General features: G+C 44.1%; 1 protein-coding gene and 1 pseudogene across 1 annotated transcript in view; one reads left to right on the top strand and one right to left on the bottom strand.

The window, feature by feature from the left end:
• Positions 1-10317: 10317 nt before the first annotated feature.
• LOC144102414 (uncharacterized) overlaps positions 10318-22478 on the top strand; it is a 64439-nt gene continuing 52278 nt past the window's right edge. Inside the window, exons 1-2 of the mRNA XM_077635694.1 lie at positions 10318-10420; positions 13578-13625. Coding sequence (XP_077491820.1) covers positions 10357-10420; positions 13578-13625 — 112 coding nt within the window. The 5' untranslated portion in view covers positions 10318-10356. The remainder of the gene's footprint in view (positions 10421-13577; positions 13626-22478) is intronic.
• Positions 19009-22430, bottom strand: LOC144101511 (uncharacterized; annotated as a pseudogene).

The raw sequence follows: 22478 nt of genomic DNA, 5'->3' as shown, positions 1-22478 counted from the left end.
TGCTACGTTCTTCCGCGGAGACGCGGAGACACGTGGCGCTGCTCAGCGCAAGCCTGGCTGTGCAACGCCGGGCCATCGAGCAAGCCAAAGAGGCCATCGCGAAGCAACGTCCTCCGACCACACAGCGTCACAAGTCCCGTTTTTTCTCTTTTTCTCTGGTGCTAATAAAGATTTTTCCCCTCTGACTCCTTGGCGAGCACTATAGTATTTTTCCACGCTACCTGTCTGCGCTTATAGGCTTGAGCCACAATCGGCGTGCGTCAGCTATCTGGGCTACATCGAGAAAAGTTTGTCAAGGAATGTTATTGGCCAAACGCGATCCTGTAATTGCTAAGAATATGGTGTGCTGTTTGTAGCAGTCTAAGCGCCTTACGGCAGCAGTTTTTAAACGCCCATGGATGGATGGGCAGGCGGACGGACTTTGTATACATACATACATACATACATACATACATACATACATACATACATACATACATACATACATACATACATACATACATACATACATACATACATACATACATACATACATACATACATACATACATACATACATACATACATACATACATACATACATACATACATACATGCATGCATGCATGCATACATGCATACATACATACATACATACATACATACATACATACATACATACATACATACATACATACATACATACATACATACATACATACATACATACATACATACATACATACATACATACATACATACATACATACATACATACATACATACATACATACAGCTGACACAGTTGGCCAGTGGAGTTTCTGTAGGGTCGATTCTACACCTCTCTTATTTAACTTCTCTGTCACTGATCTCAATTAATCCATTCATGACTGCCGGGGCTTACAGTACGCGGATAGCACTTTTTGTAGCCCGTCATGATATTTACGATCAAGCGGCAAATGCCATGAATTGGTGCTGCAATAATTGAATTTCGGTTCATCGAATTAAAATGAGATTAGTATGCATTTACAATCCCCACAAACTTATTCCGGTTATCATTACGGTATCTCATCATTCTCCTCGGTGAAGTAATTCTGTCTGCTCTCCTACAACGCTTGCTGCAGGGCGGGTTCGTTTGTTTCCACGCTTGCAGGCGACAGTGCAAACAAGACCGGAACACAAGAACAATGTGAACGACACGACGGAGCGTTGAACTATCAATTTTATTTCTAAAGGAGGTGTACCCCTATCAAGATGTGGATATCAGGCTACATGATCAAGGCAAACGAATAAAATTGAACCAAGACAAAATAAAATACAGAAAACCACAGCTGTAGTCAAATGAGTGACTGAAGGGAACGGAAAGTCATGACCACAAGCAAACTCTGATTCTAACAGGGTGAAGCTCTGACAGGGAATAAAGCTGCTGCTCAGGTGATATCTCAACACCTACCACCACACCCACACACAGCAGTGAAGTCGGAAAACGTATTCCTCAAACAGAAACCAGCAATGCATCAGTGCCAACGAGAAGAGGCACCCAAATCTAAGTAAAGGGATCATATTTGAAGACTGAACCATGACGGAATCAAATTTCTCGCCGCGGTGGCTCAGTGGTTATGTGATCGCAATTTCCGGTGCCCTTCATTAAGGCGTCCCTCATATTCTGAGTAGCTTTGGGGCGTTAAATACCCACAAACCATAAACCTTACGGCGAGAAAGATAAAAGCCAACAAAGCTGATATTTCAGCGCTCCATTTTGTCGTCCTCCTTGTTCTTGTGTTCCGTTCTTTCTTGCACTGTGCCCTCCTTTACTGCGTAGCTTTAAAGTGTCAATTATTTTATATTTCTCTTTGATCTCTACACGTCTTGAAGTGGTCATTTGGTTTACGTTTACGAACGTCTGGAAAAGCAACATGTATCCTACATTCTAATAAACTCTACTTCCGATATATATGAGAAAAATGAATGCACATGAATTTGATCCCAGTTGCACTAAGCGATTTTTGCTTTTTGCTTCTGTCCTGTGTTTTACCTGAACTTGACTTATTGCTCTTTAAGGTCTATTAATTCTACCTTTACATGTAGTTTGCCACCTGCCGAGTTATTTAATGAGAGTTATGAAGTACCTCTGGAATAAAAAAGCTTTGCCGTCCATTAGGCCCTGTTTAAACAAACATCCAAGTCAACGTGTCATTTTATCTCGAGTGCGGGCAGGTTATGGTGAACGCGTTGATGATTTCTATGCGCCACGGGTTGTTATAGGGACCCACCACTGACCAAACGTGTCATAAGATTATGGGGGAAATGAATAGATCCTGCCTAATATTGTAAGAATTGATGACTACAGTTTCAAAGAAACAATGATTTATAATTTTATATTTCCATTGAAAACCGCCTAAAAATCTATCTTTCGGTTAAACCCGCAACTATCCGTACATAATGCCATGTTACCATATCTCGGTAAAATATTGCTGATTGTTTAAAGTGCACAGAGTTTTTTCACTTTCAGGAGTGAGCATTCTTCTCTATAACTTACTCTCTCCAGTGCGCCCTTTGATGAAAAGTAACGTTCCCTTCACATCGTTGATCATGCGCTTTTAGTTTTGTCAATAGATGGCGGCACAGTTTTCTGCATTTCTTACATGGAACAGCAACCACGGTCTACTGAAATGTTCGTCGACGAGGCTTAAGTAACTGTGCCGTAACAGCTATAGGTGCGGAAACTAAAGTGAACGCTGCTGTATACCAAAAATATCTGATTACTGCCTGGCGAGTGAGATTTATATTAGTTTCTGCTGCAGTACTTTGCCCCATGGAGTTTCATACTATTACCTAGAGGGAAAGCTGGCTCCCCGTCTATGGGAGTTTGCATGGAGCTTCCTCAAGACCACCTAAGCCAACACGGGCACTCTAGCATCATGGGACGGAGAGCTACCGACTGCACAACGAGAACTTCTGGCCAAAAAAAATAACGCAAAAAAACGTTGTTCGATAATCAAGAATGTCCTATCATTCAATATCCTGTCTATAAATTGCAACAAAAGAGTAGAAAAGCATGTGAATGCAAAGTTTGCCTAAATTAAAGGATGACTTGCTCTCCAATTGGCCAAGTATTGCACACAACAAAAACTAATATTTCTTGCTTAAGGCCCACTTTTAAAAAGAAATATGTTGCCAAAAAAATTTTGTGGCTTAAACACTTAAAGTGGTTCTTTAATGGAATTTCAGAAAACGGAAACCTTTTATTAGCGTCGTGTGCCGTTCCGTTTTCGCTACTATGGCTTTTGTGCGCTACGTTCGCGACAAAGTCGTCTGCGCGCCGGGCGCGCCGTGGACGGAATCAGACATCACAGTAACGCCACCCTGTGTTCCCGAAAGAAATCTGACTATCCCGCACCAAGTAGCTCACCGGCCCATGATGCTTCGAGCGTCCATGGTGACTTAGGTGCAGCGACGCCAGCTTTCCCTCTAGTTAATGGTACGAAACTCTATGCTTTGCCCACGTGCAATCGCCATCGCGCTCCCTGATCATGGTTTGCAGCATTGGGATACAAAAAAAAAACGAGTTCATGCACTGACGGAAAAATTCTCGGTAAAAATCTACACTGGTTTTAACAAAACCGCTGCGGTATCCAGCATCTGAGCAAGCTTTCTGTTGTGCTGAAAGCAACTTTGTGCTTAAAATTCAGTGTTCGCGCGGTCACTTTAACAACTTGCTAATAGTGTTTTTTTGTTCAAAAAGCCAGAAACATGTGAAATCTGTTATCCTGAACCTTTATTCTTGATGACCCCCCCCCCCACTCTCTTTTTTTTCTGCATATTTTATTTCTTCTGGATTTTACGTGCTTGTTTGTTCTTTGTTTATGATACACGCTGATGTCAGTATTTTGTGCAAACTTTCGTGTCCCATGCTACCGGGCACGGCCCGGCCCTCCCAAGCCCTGTGTTGGATTGGAAGGTCCGCTTGTGTACTTCGTTATGCCATAAAGAAAGAACATAGTGTTGTTACCATTCCGTGGTGTAGGGGCGAATCATTGGTCACGCATGAAGATTGTTCAGTGGATGTCGTGATCGCTGCCCACATGTTCCGCACAGAACTCACGGTGCTCCTTCGACCTACGCATATTATTCTTCGTCTTGACTGTTTGCTATGTTCGAAACGGAGTTTCAGAACGCATCTACAAGCCTATTTGACTAATGCGTAACATTACTTTCTTATTTGTACAATTCATATAGGACCGCAGATCTCGTTGAATTGACTGAAATTTCAGACATTCGCGTTCCCCTTCACAAGCCTGTAAGGTGGCGGCAACAATATTACATGTAACTTCTTTTGTGCTGTCAAAAGTCGTAAGGCCACCTTTAGAACCTGGACAGGGCTCAGGGGGGATTACAAAGCACCGCAAGTTCTCCTAACCATAGCAGTATGACGAATGTTTCAGAAGCACCACGACGTTCATTGTTTGTTCTCGATTTGTTAGACGTTACGAATGAAGCAAGGCCTCTGAAATAAAGTAATATAGCACTCGGGAACCGTTCATGCAACACCTCTATGACAATCTGCACGCGCTAACCCCTACACCAATGGTACATGAGCGCGAAGAAATAAAAAGTGATAGGGTATAGGGTTTTAGGGCAGGTAAACTGAGTCACATGCGAAAGCATGTGTTTAGTCCAGTTGGCTCATGGTTTTCCTCCACTAGGTCGTCGGCACATCTGGCAACGATGTTAGTTCGATAGCAGTATTAATTAATGAAGACGATGAGATGCAATGCACAACGTGATAGTGTTTATTATCCCGATAGTAGTATTACTTGAAGAATGCGGCGATGTGCAATGCGCAGCGCGAGTGTCACAGTTTAACACAAGGCGTGACCGGAAGTTGATCTATTTGTGCTGCCACGGGTTCGAAACCCAGTCGCGGCATTATTTATTTTATTTCTCCATGGGCTGTTGCTTTGCTAGGTTTGGCCAAGGTAACCCTCAAGGTCACCCTCCCATTGGCTACTGCTGGCGCGACGCTCCGCCGCCGTGGGATCGAATCTATCTCGACAATATTTATTTTATTAATTTATTTAGTGTTTTACCGAGGTCATCCTCAAAGCCAAGCTTCACACAAACATGGTGAGCCTTTAGGACTCTCGTGCTACAAATCCGGTGTTCATCCCTCCCGCCTACACGCACCTATGACTACTTCCGAACTAATCTAAACATGTGGCCTACATTGCAGTATACGAAGGGCCATTTTGTGGTTTCATAGAACGAATTGGGAAATGCCTTTTCCTTTCATACAGCACCACATCCTCCCCTGCTGTTGCCTGGTAAAACGCCGGAACCTTCCAAACTGGAGGTTACAAGTCGAGATACTAGAGAAGATGAATTGCATTAAAATTTACCTGGACTTGCATGAAAAGCCCAGCTCTGCATTTACGGTCTGATGAATATAGGAAATTAAAATAACAGAAAGTATAGAAAGAACTCAAATTTCAAACAATCACAAGCTAGAAACGTAATGTTAGTTAGTAGCTATAGGTATAGACACACCCTTCGAGAAGTTAGAAATACACATAATATTGGTCTAACCCTGTCGCAGGTGCTGTACAGGTGTGCAGTAAGATACGTACTGAGTGTCATTTATTCGACTAAAAAGGTATACCGTATGGTGTGTTACAGTATAGTACAGTACAGTACAGTACAGTACAGTACAGTACAGTGCAGTATAGTATAGTATAGTATAGTATAGTATAGTATAGTATAGTATAGTATAGTATAGTATTGTATAGTATAGTACCATACAATACATTATAGTATAGTATGTTAAGAGTACGCTATGTCGCTTTTAAAGTCCCATGGCTCCTTCAGTTGCAAGAGACGCACCGTAGCAGACAGGTATGCAGTTTAATTTCGACCCCAAGCGTTTCTTGGACGCGATGTAGCATCGCGCGGCGCACTGCGGCTTTTGCCTTTCGCCCATATCGAAATCTGGTCACTGTGGTCAGGATTCGCTTTCACGGATGCGTGTTCAATAGAACACGTTAACCACCGAAGATCGAGGCGGGTGTGTGACTGAAAATATGAAAGGAACCTAATGTAATGAACATAGCTTGTTTTGACTACACCGCATACTGAGTGCACTAATATCATTTCGGTTATTGCCCCGTAGGGACGAACTGCTCTGGCTTCATGTCGCCAAAGATTCTGCAGGCGTCCATGTTTAAACTAATGAAGAAAACGACGACCTGGAGATGTGTGAGAAACTAGCGATGGTTGACGGTCCTTGTCGCCAAACAGCGAATCAGTTCCAGCGAGCCCTTGACTCTTGCGACTTCCTCTGTAACCTTTCTCCTTAACAAATGTTTCGTTGCTGCATTTCTTGCCGCCTCGACATTTAGACTTTTGCATGCCGTTAAAGACACCATTGCATTGCACTCCAGGCGCCGTCAGTCTGTGCAGTTCCTTCCCCACCGATTCGCGAGCAATGCACTTTACACACGTCACGGAACACGGGGCATTCAGTGTCGATATGATGACACGGGCAATGTTGAAATGATGTGGTATTTCAGATGAAAAGCAAAATTTAAAGAAATTGCGCGTTATGTGCAAAGACGACCGCAATGAACTACAAAGTGTGCAGTGTTGATGGAGTCTTCGGTTGCTCGCTTTGAACCTTCGAGCCAGAACGCAGAGATGGGCTGCTATCTCTGAATCTTAGTCGGAGCGGTTAAGTGACGTCACAGCAGTTGCGTGACAGAAACAAAAACGGGAAGTCATATGGTGGCCAGCGAGTGATAGGGATGCTGCGAACATTGTACTTTTTCCACACAACGCACCTTTTCGTCGAAGCACATTCATATTCCGGCCTCAGAGCACCTGTTGTTGTTGACAAGTAAGCGTTCGATCGGCACCGCAAATTCATTTAGGGCTTTTTCAACGTGATCATTCCCCAAAAATTATCAGTTGACATTGTCATATACATGAGGCACGAAAATGTTGCACTTTCGCCGTGCACAGCAGGCCACTTTATTGCACTGCATGCAGTGATGAACACCTGCACTGCGTTTGCAGACCACACACACAAAGAAGGAGCCGCTGACATGTATCGTCCAAACTGCTGGCGCAGACGCCAGAGAAGACGCCCCGGGCTAAGCACTATTTTTTGTACTTGCAAATGGCTCTTGAGTAGTAATCAACATTAGCTCGGTTTTCGCTGCTGCTTCGCACTGAATAGAAAGCTTGCAAGACTCCGAGATATTTCGATGTCCTCCGTCGATTCGAAGATTGGGCATATCCGACAATTCTGGGCAAAACCATCTTTTAACGGGAATTCATTGTGGGTGGTACAGCGTAAGCTAGACGACGGACAAAAGCAAGAAGACAACAAAGACGAGCGCTGACTCACAACAATGTTTTTTATTGAGAAGATCAAACATTTATACATGAAAATCACGTGACAGGACAGAGCATCTAGTACTTTGAAGAGCGAAATCAAAAAAGCAAAATCAAGATTTTGCTTGTCCCGAGAGATCATCGGGTTTACTAGATGGTGATGTCATCCGCATAGATGGTATATCCGATGTCGGAGAGTGTGGAGAGCTTGTGGGCGAGTGGGGCCATGGCTATATTGAATAGTAGTGGTGATAGAACAGCACCTTGTGGAGTGCCCTTGTCAGGTGTTTGGAAGGTAGACGATCCAGTAGATCTGATACCTATGGTGGTTGTGTGGGCAGTGAGGAAGGTGGAGATACACTGGAAGATGCGAGATCCACAGTGTATCTGATTTGGACCTTCTAGGATTGCAGAATGGGAAACGTTGTCGAAGGTGCCCATAATGTCACGTGTTAGAAGAAGGCGCTTTCCGCCAGGGGGTATCCCCGTGAGGACTTCGTGTTTGATAAGAAGAAAGGCGTCTTGCGTTGAAAGACTTGGTCGAAAGCCGAGCATAAAAGGGGGAAAGAGATTATGATCTTCAATATAGTTTTGCACGCGTGTCTGGGTGACTCGCTCGTATAGCTTGCCCAAGCAGGAGGTGAGCGATATGGGCCTGAGAGCAGAGAGGGAGGGTGGCTTGTTGGGCTTAGGGTGAGTATCACTTCTGCGTGTTTCCATTGAGGGGGCATTTTGCCTTGGGTCCACAGTTCATCATTGATGCATTTGGTAAGTGCTTGAAGGGAATCATTGGGGAGGTTGAGTAGCATTGCGTTAGTGATTTTGTCTGCACCTGGGGCACTAGAGCGGCTACAAGCGCGTGCAGCTGCGGTGACCTCTTCATAAGTGACTTTTGGATCTTTTTTAGCAGCGCGCTTCCGGGCAGCGTCCCTATCGTATGTGATCCCTGCGTTCGTCCCATCGCATGTTTGCGAGCTGCAACCTCTCGGCTTCGTGCAGCGTCCAAAAAGCGTTTCGTGGCGTTTTCCGGCGGGTTACGACCCCTGTCCCATCCGATGACGACAAAGGCCGGACGAGGCGCGTGACCCGGGGTCTCGTGATCATAAGTGAGCGCCCACCTTACGCGAGGACGGTGAATGTAGGGCAGGGTATATGCAGGGGCTGCTCCTCACATGATCGCATCATGAGCCGACCGTACCCAGAAACTCTGCACAAGAGCGCTTCTCAACGGTGGTGGTGGTGAAAAATATTTATAAACCATTAACTAGTTGCAAAGAGGTGATTCGGTTGGGACCCTATTGGCCCCTTCCCCTCACAATACTAGATGGGGCCCCTATTCCGGGGCCCCATTGGCAAGCAAAGCCACCCGCGTCCGTAGAAATAAGGTCATTTAGGTCTTGAAGCCTTGACAGCCGAGCAGGGCCGCCTCCCAGTCCTCTCTGGTGGGGTTGGTGTCCTCGGTGGAGGGGGCCGGGGATGGGGGATTAAGTTGTTTGTGAACGCAGTTTATGGCAAATTGTAAGATTTCACCACAGCAATCAATATATGAGTAGATCCTCCCTCGGGATGCTCCTAGTTTGCTGCTATTTATTGCCAAAAACGCGCCCCATTTGATTCCTATGGCAATCTTTACTTGTCAGTGCGAGCGCAGGACCAACTTAAAATGAAAGATTTTGCAACGCATTAGAAGATTAACTCATCTTCCATGCCAATAACCGTATCGAACAATATTCCACAGTTGTCTCACAATCAAAAGAGATCTCCAAGAAAGCTGGACATGGCCTAGCCCGGCGGCGGAGGAAGGTGTCCCATAAACAGCTTTCTCTGTTGAGTGCAGAAAAACGATCTCAACTAATTCTCAGATAAGCGAATTCATCATCTGCGAGGGCTTATCTCAGATGGGGTCTTTTGCGCTGGAAAACAACACCTACGTCATTAAAAGCCGGAACTCGCCAGGCTGATACTTTTATAGCATTACCCGTGCACTCTAAAAACAAATTAGCCTATTTAGGAGTAACAAGGAAGTACGCTTTCCACGAGCGCATTCCCCTTAAGGGGCACTGTTTGCTGTCCAAGCTCTGCGGTAGATTTCCATCAATAAATTATGGAATACTTACGCTTAGTAACAGATACAAATATCCTCTTAAAAAAATGTGCGGCGCTTTAACAGTTACGATTATTTTAATCGAGGTTTTAAACTCCTATTTTTGCTAACCTGAGCACCTCCGATGCCGCGTTGGAAAGCCTCCTCCCATTGCTAACTGCATCGTCATTATGCTTTGCAGTGGAAGAGGCCACCATAGACAACAGTAAGCATTCCGTGTGTTCAATCATCGAAATCTACTCCGGGACTTTGGCAGCATCCCTGCTCCTTAAACGGAATGCAGTAGCGGACAGATTACTCCTTTTCTGCTCTGATATATGCTCATTCGTGTTTAGTGTGTATATCGTTAAAACGCCCTCGTAAACGCTTGCTGAGGCAGAGAATCGTTTGTCCTCTGTAGTTCGAAGCGCAGCATAATAGAATGCGGTAAATGACCGTCGAGAAACGTGCAACATACCGGCATTATGCTTCACAGAGCAGGGTCTGTGAACTTGCCAGCGTTTATCGTCAATATTTTCCTTAAATAAAGCCGCACAGAATGCCGACATTTAAACTGGCGCAAAGAGCAACAGTGGCGCCCTATCAAAGAGCAACAACCCATTCTTAAGGGCATCTGACATGAAGTGGACATGTTTTATATATAAGACTACAACCTTTCTCTTCGTTTCTGTAACTAGTGATTTTCATGTCTACCATTCCGCCATGTTGGTCACCCGTGTCGACCTACTGTAATATGTGCGGATGACATTCAACCGAAAGGCTAGAACATCTGGGTAGCTATATTTGAACTGATGGAAATGCGAACAAATCACCTCCGGTTAATTTAATATGAACTTATGTGTGTATATATAGTGTGCTCATACGCGCTGCTTTGCGGTCATTCCATGAAGGTTTTCACTGGCAGAATGGTGCTAGAAGGATTCCCGACGTTCATCATTGTAATCATCAGTAAGTACTGACACGCTGCCAATTGCGCCTGGTCTGAAACGGCCGCCAAATGAATTGATGCTATTGAAAACGTACAGAAGCAGAAAGTGATCCAGCTTAAGAGAAAAGAATTGAATATGTCGTGTAGCTGTCAAATAGTTCTTTACCCCCGCCAGCACTGGGTATTTAAACAAAGCTTCAATCTACATCGTTTTCAAGGAAACATTTAAGCACAAAACTCGCTGCGGCAATGACATTGCAGATTCTACGACGACGTATAGGTGGCAGTATACACGCACTTTGGCACTGGCCACGTCTTTTCGCGGCTGGACTTGCCACCACACTTTTTTTTTTTGTGGTGAGCGGCGTGCAGGCAGCTTACTCGCTATTACCGCAGCGGTGGCCAAGTGGATTAAGCATCCGCCTCGCATGCGGGAGGTGCGGGGTTCGATCCCCAGTGGCGCCGGGTACCCACCGGTGATACAATGGGTAAAATCTTTCCCTGGCCTGGTGCTCGGCTTATCTGGGGTGAAATGCTTGAGAAATGGGTCTCTGATCCCACATTGTGTAATCGAAGATACCTTGTGCCGTGGCGCTCTTTGCTCATAAATGCCCTTGCGCCATAAAATCCATAATCATCATCAGATTACTCGCTTTTTACTCCTTTCTGTTCAGAGTATCAGGAAGTGAGAAAGCAGCGAAGGCCAACTCCAAGGTGCAAGCTACGTACTCCCAGAAATAAGGACCAGGTTTGCCGTTGAGCAGCGCTAACGTAGCGCTTGCATTCGACGAGGTTATGCCCACCCCTGCAGAACAAAACTGAGAGCGCGTAGAGTACCGACGTTGAACTGGCATCTTCAGTCACGAGTTTTCGAAGCATCAGCGCCTTTGCGGAAAGGATAACTGGAATTTGCTTTAAAACTGTTTAAAATTAGCTTTAAAAGGGCCTGCTTGATGTATTTGTATCCGGATGACCTAAGGGTATACTAAATTTTACAACTGAATTCACGAAGAAGCGCATTTTACCGCAACTTCATATTTTTTCACGCGTATTCTTTTAAATTCTAGTTCAAACATTTCTAGAATGTTATACATGTCTCAGGAAGCCAACAAAACGTTTCATGGTTTATGGGGGTTTAACGTCCCAAAGCGACTCAGGCTATGAGGGACGCCGTAGTGGAGTGCTGCGGAAATTTCGACCACCTGGGGTTCTTTAACGGGCACTGACATCGCACAGTACGCGGGCCTCTAGCATTTCGCCTCCATCGAAATTAGATCGCAGCGGCCTGGATCAAACCCGCGTCTTTCGGGCTGGCAGCCGAGCGCCGTAACCACTCAGCCCCCGCGGCGGCTGACAAAACGTTTTACACAAATGATGATACAAGACTACATTTTTTTAAATATACCAACAAATGGTGCGATTCGCGCTAAAATTATGAGCTGTGATTATGTTTTTTTTTTTAATTCTGCCTGCTATCCTCTACTTCCGCTGCCCCAGCTCAGGTGCTTCAGTATCGATGGCAGATGCCGGGGCTAGCAAAAACCTTTTCCTTCCTTTTTACTATTATTTTAATAAATACCAATACCACCACCTAATTATGTTTTTTAAATGAGCTCAGCAGTTTTCTTGCTATCCGATACGAAAGCGCTATACTTATGCATTGTTCAGAAAAAAAGGTGAAGCGTTTCTGAAAAACTAAATTCAGTGTCAATTTTTTTTAATGACGCTAAGTTTTGGACTCGTCTGGAAAATACTAAGGTCCTTGTGCCTAAACATGCGTCTAAAGTCTAAAACAAAGGGCGGAGATAAATGAAGTGGAGTGGCAAGGGCTTACTGAAAAACACGTGACTATTCACGAGGCGGAAGAACCAGCTCCAACGAGCCAAATGTTCCAGTAAAGCGAGTTCTAATTCGCAACATTTTACTGTGCAGGGAATGACAAACAATTTCGATGGTATTGGTGCAGTATAAAGCACAAAATATCCAAGGATAACTGTATTTTTTCAGTAAAACAAGCAAACATGATGACATTGGCTGCGCATTTGAGTAACGGGATTTTGTCAGTCATGAAATAAAAAGTCAGATTCATAGCCGGTTATGCTCTGGCAGCGGACGTCGAAACCACGCATACTACTTAATGTATGCAATGCATAAAATTCATATTTTTAACAATAATGTGAAGAGAGGAGAAATGGGGACCGGAGGGTGGGGGGGGGGGAGGTGTGTGCGGGGAGGGGAAGTGAAAGTTGCGTGTGTGGGGGGAGAGGGGGGGGGGGGAGGCTGTCTGCGGCAGTGAGCTGCCACGTAAAAACTTTGGATTTAATGTGTACTGACCTGGAAATTCCGCTCGGGGACCATTATCTATAGCACATTCAATTATTTCATGTGTATCGCTATGGAGCTTTTAAATTACTGCACCAGATTTCTGGGGAAACTGGTCCCATGAATGAGCGCATTACTTTCATGAAGCTGTATAATCACTTGAATTATTAAGAATAGACGGAATCAAAGTGCATAATAGAAAATTACACATGTTTAAAACCATCTTCCTGTCTTACCCAACAATTGTGGATAAAAGCATTTTTTTAGTGGTAAACCATCAATGAACGCAATTTTTTTCACATAATGTAAGATGTCAGTATAACAATGAATATACCCGCAGATCAACCGACACCAGTCTCGTATCCTTTATTTTTAAGTGTTTGCTATCGTCAAAAGCGTTTCCCATTGGTCTCTTATGGCAGTCTTAACTGTTCGATGAGATCGATGGAAACACTTTGTTCACAGGCAAGCTGGGAACAACGAAGTGCCGATTTAGGAGGTTTTGCCCAGTTCGTTGCCATACACAGGATCCACGAATGCTACGCATTGCACTGCGAAACGGCAACGAATGCCAGAAGTAGGAAAATCTGCATCCCTTCGGATTTCATAATAACGCGTCCGCATAAACAACTTGATAAATTGTCTTCTACTTGTTACGATTAATACGATAATAATTGTATAAAATATTTTGCACAGGTCTCCAACACAATATTAGTGACTGTTTTCGTCCGCTTTATCCTTGCCATTTTATCGCTACCCGTAATCGCTAGTTTATTTTTCTCGTTCTTCACGCGCTTCAAGCCACGTCAACTGAAGGAAATGGAAAGAGTGTAACGTTGGGTTGTGCCTTTTCAGTTTCCATCCTGATGGCGAGCGGTACTGGTTTGACAGCTGAGAGACGCCGTAAGTGTGTTCATTTACTTATACAGGAGCATAAAAAAGCTCCATGTTCAAGTTATCTAGAAAACAGCATCAGTTTTCAGTGGCTTTTGAATCTGTTTAAAAACAAAGTAAAATTTCAGCCCGCCAACCAAAATTTATCAGCAGTAATGCAGGAATGCATTAGCAAGTTGTGCCCTCTTTCGTTCATAATTATCACCACTTTAGTATACTGCGCCTCTCGTCGCTCTCTCTTTATATAGAAAGGGAAAGGGTGAGACTTCTCTTCGTTTTGCATTATCTGTCCTTTCCCTTCCCTTTGATAAAAAGTTGACTGATTAGTTGCGCTGTATGTTTTTGTAGATTTTTTTTTGTAATGGTCTAGCTTCCATCTTGGAGCGCTGCTTCGTGTTTCCTTAAGCTGTCTTTTGTCTGTTCTTTCCCCCTGTAAGGAACAACATTTTTCTCACGCGCTGTGCTAATGCCAATATGCTGGAGACCGGGTCTTTTCTAACTGTCAGTGGGCTACTTCGCCCCCACAATCATGTAGGGCATGATAGCCGAATATATAAATATTGTCACGAAAACAGGGAAGTGCACAAAAAGCAAAAGGGCAGACACAGAGTCAAGAGCTGTTCTTCTGCAAGTCAAAGACCGAAGAACGTGCTAGAGTCTCCAAATTCGTCGTGTTTCGGGCGGCACTTGAAACCCTCAGATAACATTATTCCCCATCTTAAAGAAAAAAACAAACAAACACTCATGTCCACAGAAATAAATGTTCCTGATTTGAGGTGCGACCTTCAGCGGGTGAAATATGGCTTCATGAGAAAGACATGCACTAAGTCAGACGGGCGCTGACGACTTGAACTTGGCATAGTACCGTCGGGGGCAACCTCTTAAAGGTGAGCTAAAGAGGACTCTTAACTCGTCTTTTTACCGCGGGAACTCCTTCTACACGTTCCGGGCATTCTTAGAAAATTCCTAGTGTTGTCCTTTGCTGCCGATTGCCCTAATTAAATGGAATTAAATGGCCCGGCTCCCGCGTTTTTTTATAACTCAACGTGGTAGGTAGGAGGAGTCAGCCAACGCGCCAGCAGGTCCTGTGGCGGCTTACCGCTCTGCCATCGGCGGAGTGATACATGAATCAAAGAGTCCACTTGTATTTTTTTTCCGTAGGCCTAATTTGCGGCTATATTGCCTGTGACTGAAACTGTTTATTCACAGAAACCCTAAAAACAAAATAAAAGCGAAAGCGAAGCCGCCCCTGGACTGGCTGAAAGGTACTCCACACGTTGGCTGACTCCGCCCCTGGACTGGCTGAAAGGTACTCCACACGTTGGCTGACTCCGCCTATACTTACCGCGTTGAATTCAAAAAAAGGCTGGGGCCGGGGGTTTAATCCGTTTTAATTAGGGCAATTGGCCGCACAGGACAATAATAGGAAGTTTATAAGAATGCTCGGAACGTGTAGATAGAGTCCCCGCGGTAATAATACGAGTTCAGGTTCCTCTTTAGTGGACCGTTAAGTAACATCTGATACGTGGCGCTAAACCTTGTAGATTCCAAAGTAGCGGTTGAGAAGCTCTTCTAACAAGCCTGGGCGGTCGCAGGTGTCCACACCCTGCCTTGGTAGCCGGGCTGGAACGGGACGCAGCGATGCCGGGCTTTACATCTGCGTGCATCTGTTGCTTGCTCATTCATAATGTGAGAACGGGCGAGCAGGCGACCTTCCTGAACATAATTAGCGAATTCTGCGTAAAGTGTAAGCGCCTGGTCTGACGTCAGTCACACACGACAGCATGGCGTCAAACATGGCCCGCACATCGCGTTCGTGTACTAGCGAAACGGAGTGAATCGAGTTGTCTCTTTGACGGGGCCGTATTATACGCGAATGTGACATAAGACAGAATCTCGTCCTAAGTTTTATGCCGCATGTCTGCATACACGGCAATCATGTCTGCTATTTTTTTTGCTTAGGCGCTCGGTAGGAGCATTGCACTGAGGATGGTAGGCAGTAGTCTTTCGGTGACGTGTCTGGCTTAGTTGCAAAACTTCGTCAAGAAGCCACGATGTAAATGCCTTGCCACGATTAGTGAATACGTATAAAGGACTCCATACCGTACAAAAATCTGGTTCATGAACTATGCCAGCTCGGAGGACGTTGCACGCGGCACCGCCATAGTTTCTGCGTAACGTGTCAGATAGTTAGTGGCCACGATAATCCACTTATTGCCGGCTGACGATAGAAGAAAAGGGCCGAGAAATTTCATATGGATTTCGCCAAATGGTGCTAGCGGCGGTGGAATAGGCTGCAGGAAACACGCTGGCTTCAATGGGGGTGTCTTGCGTCGCTGGCACTCGCGGCAAACCTTAATATATCGATGGACGGTGGCAACAATGTTTGGCCTGGCGCACTCTGGCGAGAGTGCGTGCATAGCCCAAGTGACCAGAGTTGGGCTCATCGTGACAAGAAAGAAGAATTTAATCGCTTAGATCTGCAGGGATGACCAGACGATAGGCTTGGGCACTGTTTCCGGCGCTTTTCTTGCAGAGTATTCCGTCGCCCGTACAGAAGGAGGACAGGTTCTTAGCGAAAACTCGGGGTACGTTAGAACTGAGGCCCTCCAGATAGTCGATCAAAGGTTTTAGGTATGCATCAGCACGTTGTCAGGCCTTTACATCAGAGCTACTGATGATGCCAAGAAAGGGCTGTCGTATCCGTGCTGTCATGCGCGAACTTCACGGGAGCACGCATCTTCATATTTCTGTCCAGATTTATAAACGATGGAATAATCAAATTTCTGCATAGGGAGACTCCACCGTGCAAGCTGTCCTGATGGATCTCGGAGTCTAGCCAGCCAACACAAAGAATCATGGTCCGTCGCAAGTTTAAATGCGCGGCCATAAGGATAGGGTCCAAATTTCATCGTTGCCCAAACGACCGCAATACACTCTTTTTGAGAAGTTGAATAGTTGGCTTCATCCCGAGAAAGGGTACAGCTGGCATAAGCGATCATTTTTTTCCACTCCTTCCTGATGCTGGACAAGAACAGTACCTAGACCGGCGTTGCGTCGGCGTGAATTTCGGTGGCGGCGTCATCATCAAAGTCTGGAAGAACAGGGGGTTGTGGAGACGTTGGCGCAGCTTGGTGAATGACTCTTGCTGCTCGGAACACCAGACGAACGGTACTTCATCACGTATCATTCACGTCAGGGATTCGGCAATCTTGAAAAAATGAGCAATAAAACGGCGACAGTAGGCGCAGAGCCCCAAGAATCGTCGGACTGCTTTCTTCGTGGCAGAAATAGGAAAGTCCGCTACAGCGGCTGTTTTGTCATGATCGGGTCGGACACCACCAGCGCTAACAAGATGACCGAGGAATTTTAGCTGCTGATGATTAAAGTGGCATTTTTCTGGCTTGAGTGCTAAATGACCTGAGCGGGCAGCATCCAGTACTGCATCCAGTACATATAAAGGAACCCAACAATCTAAACCAAGCGGCATACATTAATTATTTATTTTTATTGGCGCTAGAGATCCCGGGTAAATTATTTCAGTCATTGTTCAGATAAAAATACTTGACTAAAAAATAGAATAAGAACCAACCACATGTCGCCAGTGGCATCCAAGCCGACGACTATCGCATTTCGCGTACAAAGCTATTTATATCTTCATGTATCGTATCGCTCTCTCTCTCTTTCATATATATATATATAGTGTTAGCGTGCATGCGCTCACGAAAGGAGGTTGCTGCGTTCGCATCCACAGGCTAAAGCGGAAGAACGCTATTGCTTCTAAGTGACGTTTATTTCCGACGTTTCGGTTGAGGTCAGGTGTTTCTCAGGGTTACTATAAATGTCTGGCTCTGGTGGAAACTTCGACAGCGAATATATCAATGAGAACTGCTTGTATTATTCACCCAACTGTATTTGGTGAGTGTGTCTTCTGTATCACTTTGAGAACAATACAGCGTGAGCATTTTATTTATTTATTTTATTTATTTATTTATTGATACTGCGATCTTTTACAAGACCTTCGCAGGGGTGGGCACACAATACATAAATTCTGGAAACAACAAAAACGACCTCGGGAACAAGCAAACAATCAAGAACAATTGATCAACAATTTAAGATCAAGAAACAATGAAACAAAGAAATGTAGCGGTACGACATTATAAAAAAAGTTAAAGGTGGCTTTCAAACCTTTTTAGTGAAGTTTGGGTTACTGCATCATTAGTTAGATTATTCCAGTCTGTAATCGTTCTGGGGAAAAAAGAGTACTTAAAGGTGTTATTTCGTGCGTTTAATGGTGTTACTGTAAAATCATGGCGTTGTCTTGTGTTGTACCCTGAGGAGAACGATATAATATTGGATGTGTCAATATTGTACTGACCTTTGATTAACTGAAATAAAAATTTTAGACGACAGATGCGATTTCTATGAGAGACTGGAAGCAAACCACTTTGATTAAGAAGTGCAGTGATAGATGTGCGGTTATATGAATTGTAAATAAACCGTGCTGCTTTCTTTCGGACTCTGTCTAATTTAGCAATGTTAGATTTAGTGAAAGGATCCCAGATTATGACGGCATATTCTAACATAGGGCGAATAATAGTGTTATACGAAAGTGAACGTACACTGGGGGGGCCGAGCTTCAGAGCACGTCGGAGGAAAAATAGTTTGCGTAGGGCATTAGCTGTAACGTTGTCAATGTGCTCTGTCCAGGAGAGGTTATTGCAGATCCGCAGACCTAGGTATTTGTAAGTATTCACTTGAGAGAGAACTTTGTTTTTAGCAGTATAGTTAAACAAAAGAGGCTTCTTTTTCTGGGTTATACGCATGAACACTGTTTTATCATAATTAACGCACATTTGCCATTGGTCACACCATGTTATTATCTTAGTGAAATCGTTATTTAACCGTACTTGGTCCTCAGTAGTAGTAATCTTTTCATATAACACACAATCGTCAGCATATAATCTAACAGAAACTGAGATGTTATCGACAATGTCATTAATAAAAATCAAGAAGAGGAGTGGCCCAAGAACAGATCCTTGGGGAACGCCGGAATCAACAGGAACTGGAGGGGAAGGGGAATTATTTACTACTACAAACTGACGACGGTTTCTTAAGTAGGCTGTAATCCATGCAAGTAATTTGTCATTTTTTAGTACATTACCTAATTTGTGAAGAAGTTTGTTATGCGAAACTTTATCAAATGCTTTTTTAAAGTCCATAAATATAGCGTCAGTCTGCTTTCCTTCATTTATTGCCTGCGCAAAATCATGTATAGTTTGTACTAGCTGAGTGGCAGTGGAAAATCCTCGTCTGAAGCCATGCTGTGCATTAGTTAGAAAATTGTTTTGTTCAAGAAAATCTGCTATATATTTATGAATGATGTGTTCCAAGACCTTGCATGCTGTAGATGTTAACGATATCGGACGGTAATTCTGAATAGATGCTTTGTCTCCAGTTTTGTGAATTGGTTTGATTCTTGCCGTTCTCCAGTCATCCGGTAATGATCCTTCATTTAGTGATTTGTTAAATAAGATGCATAAGTACTTGGCACACCATTCTGCATAACGCTTCAGGAATGCGTTGGGAATGTCATCTGGTCCGGGAGATTTTTTTACATCAAGCTTCAATAATAAATTGAGAACACCTGCCTCGGAAATCACAACATCAGGAATTGAAGGCAAATTCACGGAATAGCAGGGAAGAGAGCTGTCATCCTGCGTAAACACCGATTTGAAGTAGTCATTGAAAGCCGTGGACACCAAAGCATCATCACGCTCACATATTCCATTTACTTTGAAAGTATCATGAGATCGTGAAGCTGGAGTTATCTGCCTCCAGAATTTCTCAGGGCATGTTTTAATGAAGGTAGGTAGCTGAGTAGAAAAGTACTTTTCCTTGTCATGGGCAATCAGCTGTTTGAGTTTTTCTGTTTGTTCATCAATGATCGTTTGGGAATAGTTTCCTGCTTTTAACCTTTTTTTCATTCTTTTTAGCTTTCGTTGTGAGCGTAATGTCTCTCGTGTTATCCAAGGGTTACATTTTGGGGACTTTTTTGCAATTTTTGGAACGAAGCGTTCAATACACTGAAAGACAACACTTTTGAAAAATAGCCATAAGTCATTCACATTTCCATTAAAATTCATAAAGCGGTCATAATGAAAGTCGAGCATATCAAGAATAGATTCATCATGTGCACGAGAAAAATTAGGAAAGAAACCGACAGTATTTCGGCGATCAAAGTTTGCATTTATCAATGTCAGTACAACAGCTTTGTGATCAGAAATACCGGTCGTTACATAGCATTCGACATTTTCTTTGACAGTACCATTTACAAAAAATAGATCAAGAATTGAATATGAACCATTGTGGACTCTAGTAGGATCTTTAACTACCTGAAGCAGGTCAAAGGCAATAGAAATATCAAGCATAGTTTGCTCAATGATGTTATTAGAATGCGAAAAGGCAGTCCAGTCTATGTTTGGTAAATTAAAATCGCCAGTCAACATTAGCCTATCATTCTGTTTTATATGGCGCTCAATATATTTTTTTAGATTCACTAGGAGTGCTACAGAGGAATTGGGTGGCCTGTACACGGCTCCTAAAACGTAACGAACATTGTTTTTGTAAAATTTACAAAAGATGCCTTCTACATCGTCAATATCTGGCATTCTAAAGACTTGCAGTGAAGATTTGAACAGTATGGCCACTCCACCGCCCCTTCCATCTCGGTCTTTGCGAAAAACTTTGTAGTTTTGTGGTACGAATTCGCTGTCAAAAATATTTTTTCCCAACCAGGTTTCAGTGAGTGCAGCGATTTCTACATCATACGTCAACAGCAGGCCCTCAAGTTGCGTAGCTTTGCAGACAATACTTCGACAGTTGACGTTTATCAGTGTGAACCTTTTGTTCATAATATGCGTCTGTCATTCCCTCTTTTTAGATATACGATAGGGCTCATTCTTCACTTCGTCCCATCCGAACATAGCACCGTCGATAACCAGCTTATCAAATATCAGTTTGGCTTTAGCGCCGTTAGCCTTCTCCACTGCACAGCTTTGCCACAGCTTTTTTCTAATTTCACGAACTCGGCTGGAAAAGTCTTCAGCCACAGAGAATTTGGTTCCTTTCAGCCCCGAACAAGCCTGTAACACCGAAAGTTTTTCTCTGTAGTCCTGAAACTTCATAATTACGGGGCGGCTTTGATCTTTCTTCTTTTTTCCCAGCCTGTGACACCTCTCTATGCTATTGATTTCAACTTTCAATTTTTCTTCAAAGAGTTCTTTCCGGATCGCATTCTGAAGACTGGTAGGAGTTTCTTCGTCACCCTCCTCCAAACCATAAACAATCAAGTTATTTCTCCTACTCCTGTTTTCTAAATCATCAATTTTTTTTTAGCATGTATGAATTATCTTGCTCAAGTTGAGCTACCGTTTCTTTTAGATCACTGACCACTTTGCTTATAGATGCCAGACAGGATAGTTTGTCTTCCAGGTTGGTAATGCGAACAGATAAACCTCCGATTTTATCCTCCAGCGTAGTCTGTTTTTCCAGCAACTGGTTAATAGAGGCAGTCATATTGGTTTGACCTGAAACAAGCTGAAGCAACAAATCCTCCTGTGTTGGACCGGGGTTAGATTCAATGTCACCGCATGACAATAGATCTTCTGTGAATGACCGGACATCAGATCAAAAGTACGCAATGCATAGTGGGCAAGGCAGCAGCAATAGGCAGCGGTTATCGCTGCGGAAGCATTTAGTAGGCATATAAGAACAAACCTGAAGAATGAAGCAAAAATGGCTCCTGAACATCGTTTCCGATGCGCTGCTGCCGAGCCCACTGAAGATGAACGCAGATGCAGGGCTCCTTTTAAAGGCTTGGTGAACCACGTGCTCTGCCGTCCCAGACGTCGGGGCATGCGCAGAAATCCTGGCTGCCGGTTCGATGATTCTGTTGACGCTTGTCACATCAGCACGTGCCAGTAGGTCGTTGTTGATATCGGCGATGACGGCAGACAGTCCAGGCAAGCAGAAGACAGGTGGCTGCACTTGAAACAGGCCCACCAGCACCTGAAGAATGAAGCAAAAATGGCTCCTGAACATCGTTTCCGATGCGCTGCTGCCGAGCCCACTGAAGATGAACGCAGATGCAGGGCTCCTTTTAAAGGCTTGGTGAACCACGTGCTCTGCCGTCCCAGACGTCGGGGCATGCGCAGAAATCCTGGCTGCCGGTTCGATGATTCTGTTGACGCTTGTCACATCAGCACGTGCCAGTAGGTCGTTGTTGATATCGGCGATGACGGCAGACAGTCCAGGCAAGCAGAAGACAGGTGGCTGCACTTGAAACAGGCCCACCAGCACCTGAAGAATGAAGCAAAAATGGCTCCTGAACATCGTTTCCGATGCGCTGCTGCCGAGCCCACCGAAAAATTCCGAAAAATTCCTGAAACCCTGATGCTCAAATCAATGCGCACCAAAATTGTGCGTGTACACAATCTACACAGAAATAAGTTTTAGGTCAAATAGCTATTCCACAATAAGTTTTGTCCATGCCCTCTGTTACGAGCTTCTGTGCTATTTAAACATGCAGGAATGGCTTAAGACATTTGGTTAACCACGTACGCCACGATTTGCGAAGTTATGCAAAAATTACAAATATTTTTATGATAAATCACTAAACTTGGCAGTCATTCGTTGACATGGATCCGAAGTCTTATTTATACAAATAAATGAACTTGGAAGGCCGTTCATAGCAACTGTATTGTTGCACAGTTCTTAATAAAACTCACTACGTAGGAGCACGGTAGATTGCATCTTACTTCCAATAGCACTTGGGCTGCAAAACTTGCTCGTTTTTTCTTT

This window comes from Amblyomma americanum, chromosome 8, assembly GCF_052857255.1.
Source record: "Amblyomma americanum isolate KBUSLIRL-KWMA chromosome 8, ASM5285725v1, whole genome shotgun sequence".
Lineage (NCBI taxonomy): Eukaryota > Metazoa > Arthropoda > Arachnida > Ixodida > Ixodidae > Amblyomma > Amblyomma americanum.
The sequence above is the reverse complement of the archived record's forward strand: the minus strand, read 5'-3'. Positions and strand labels throughout refer to the sequence as shown.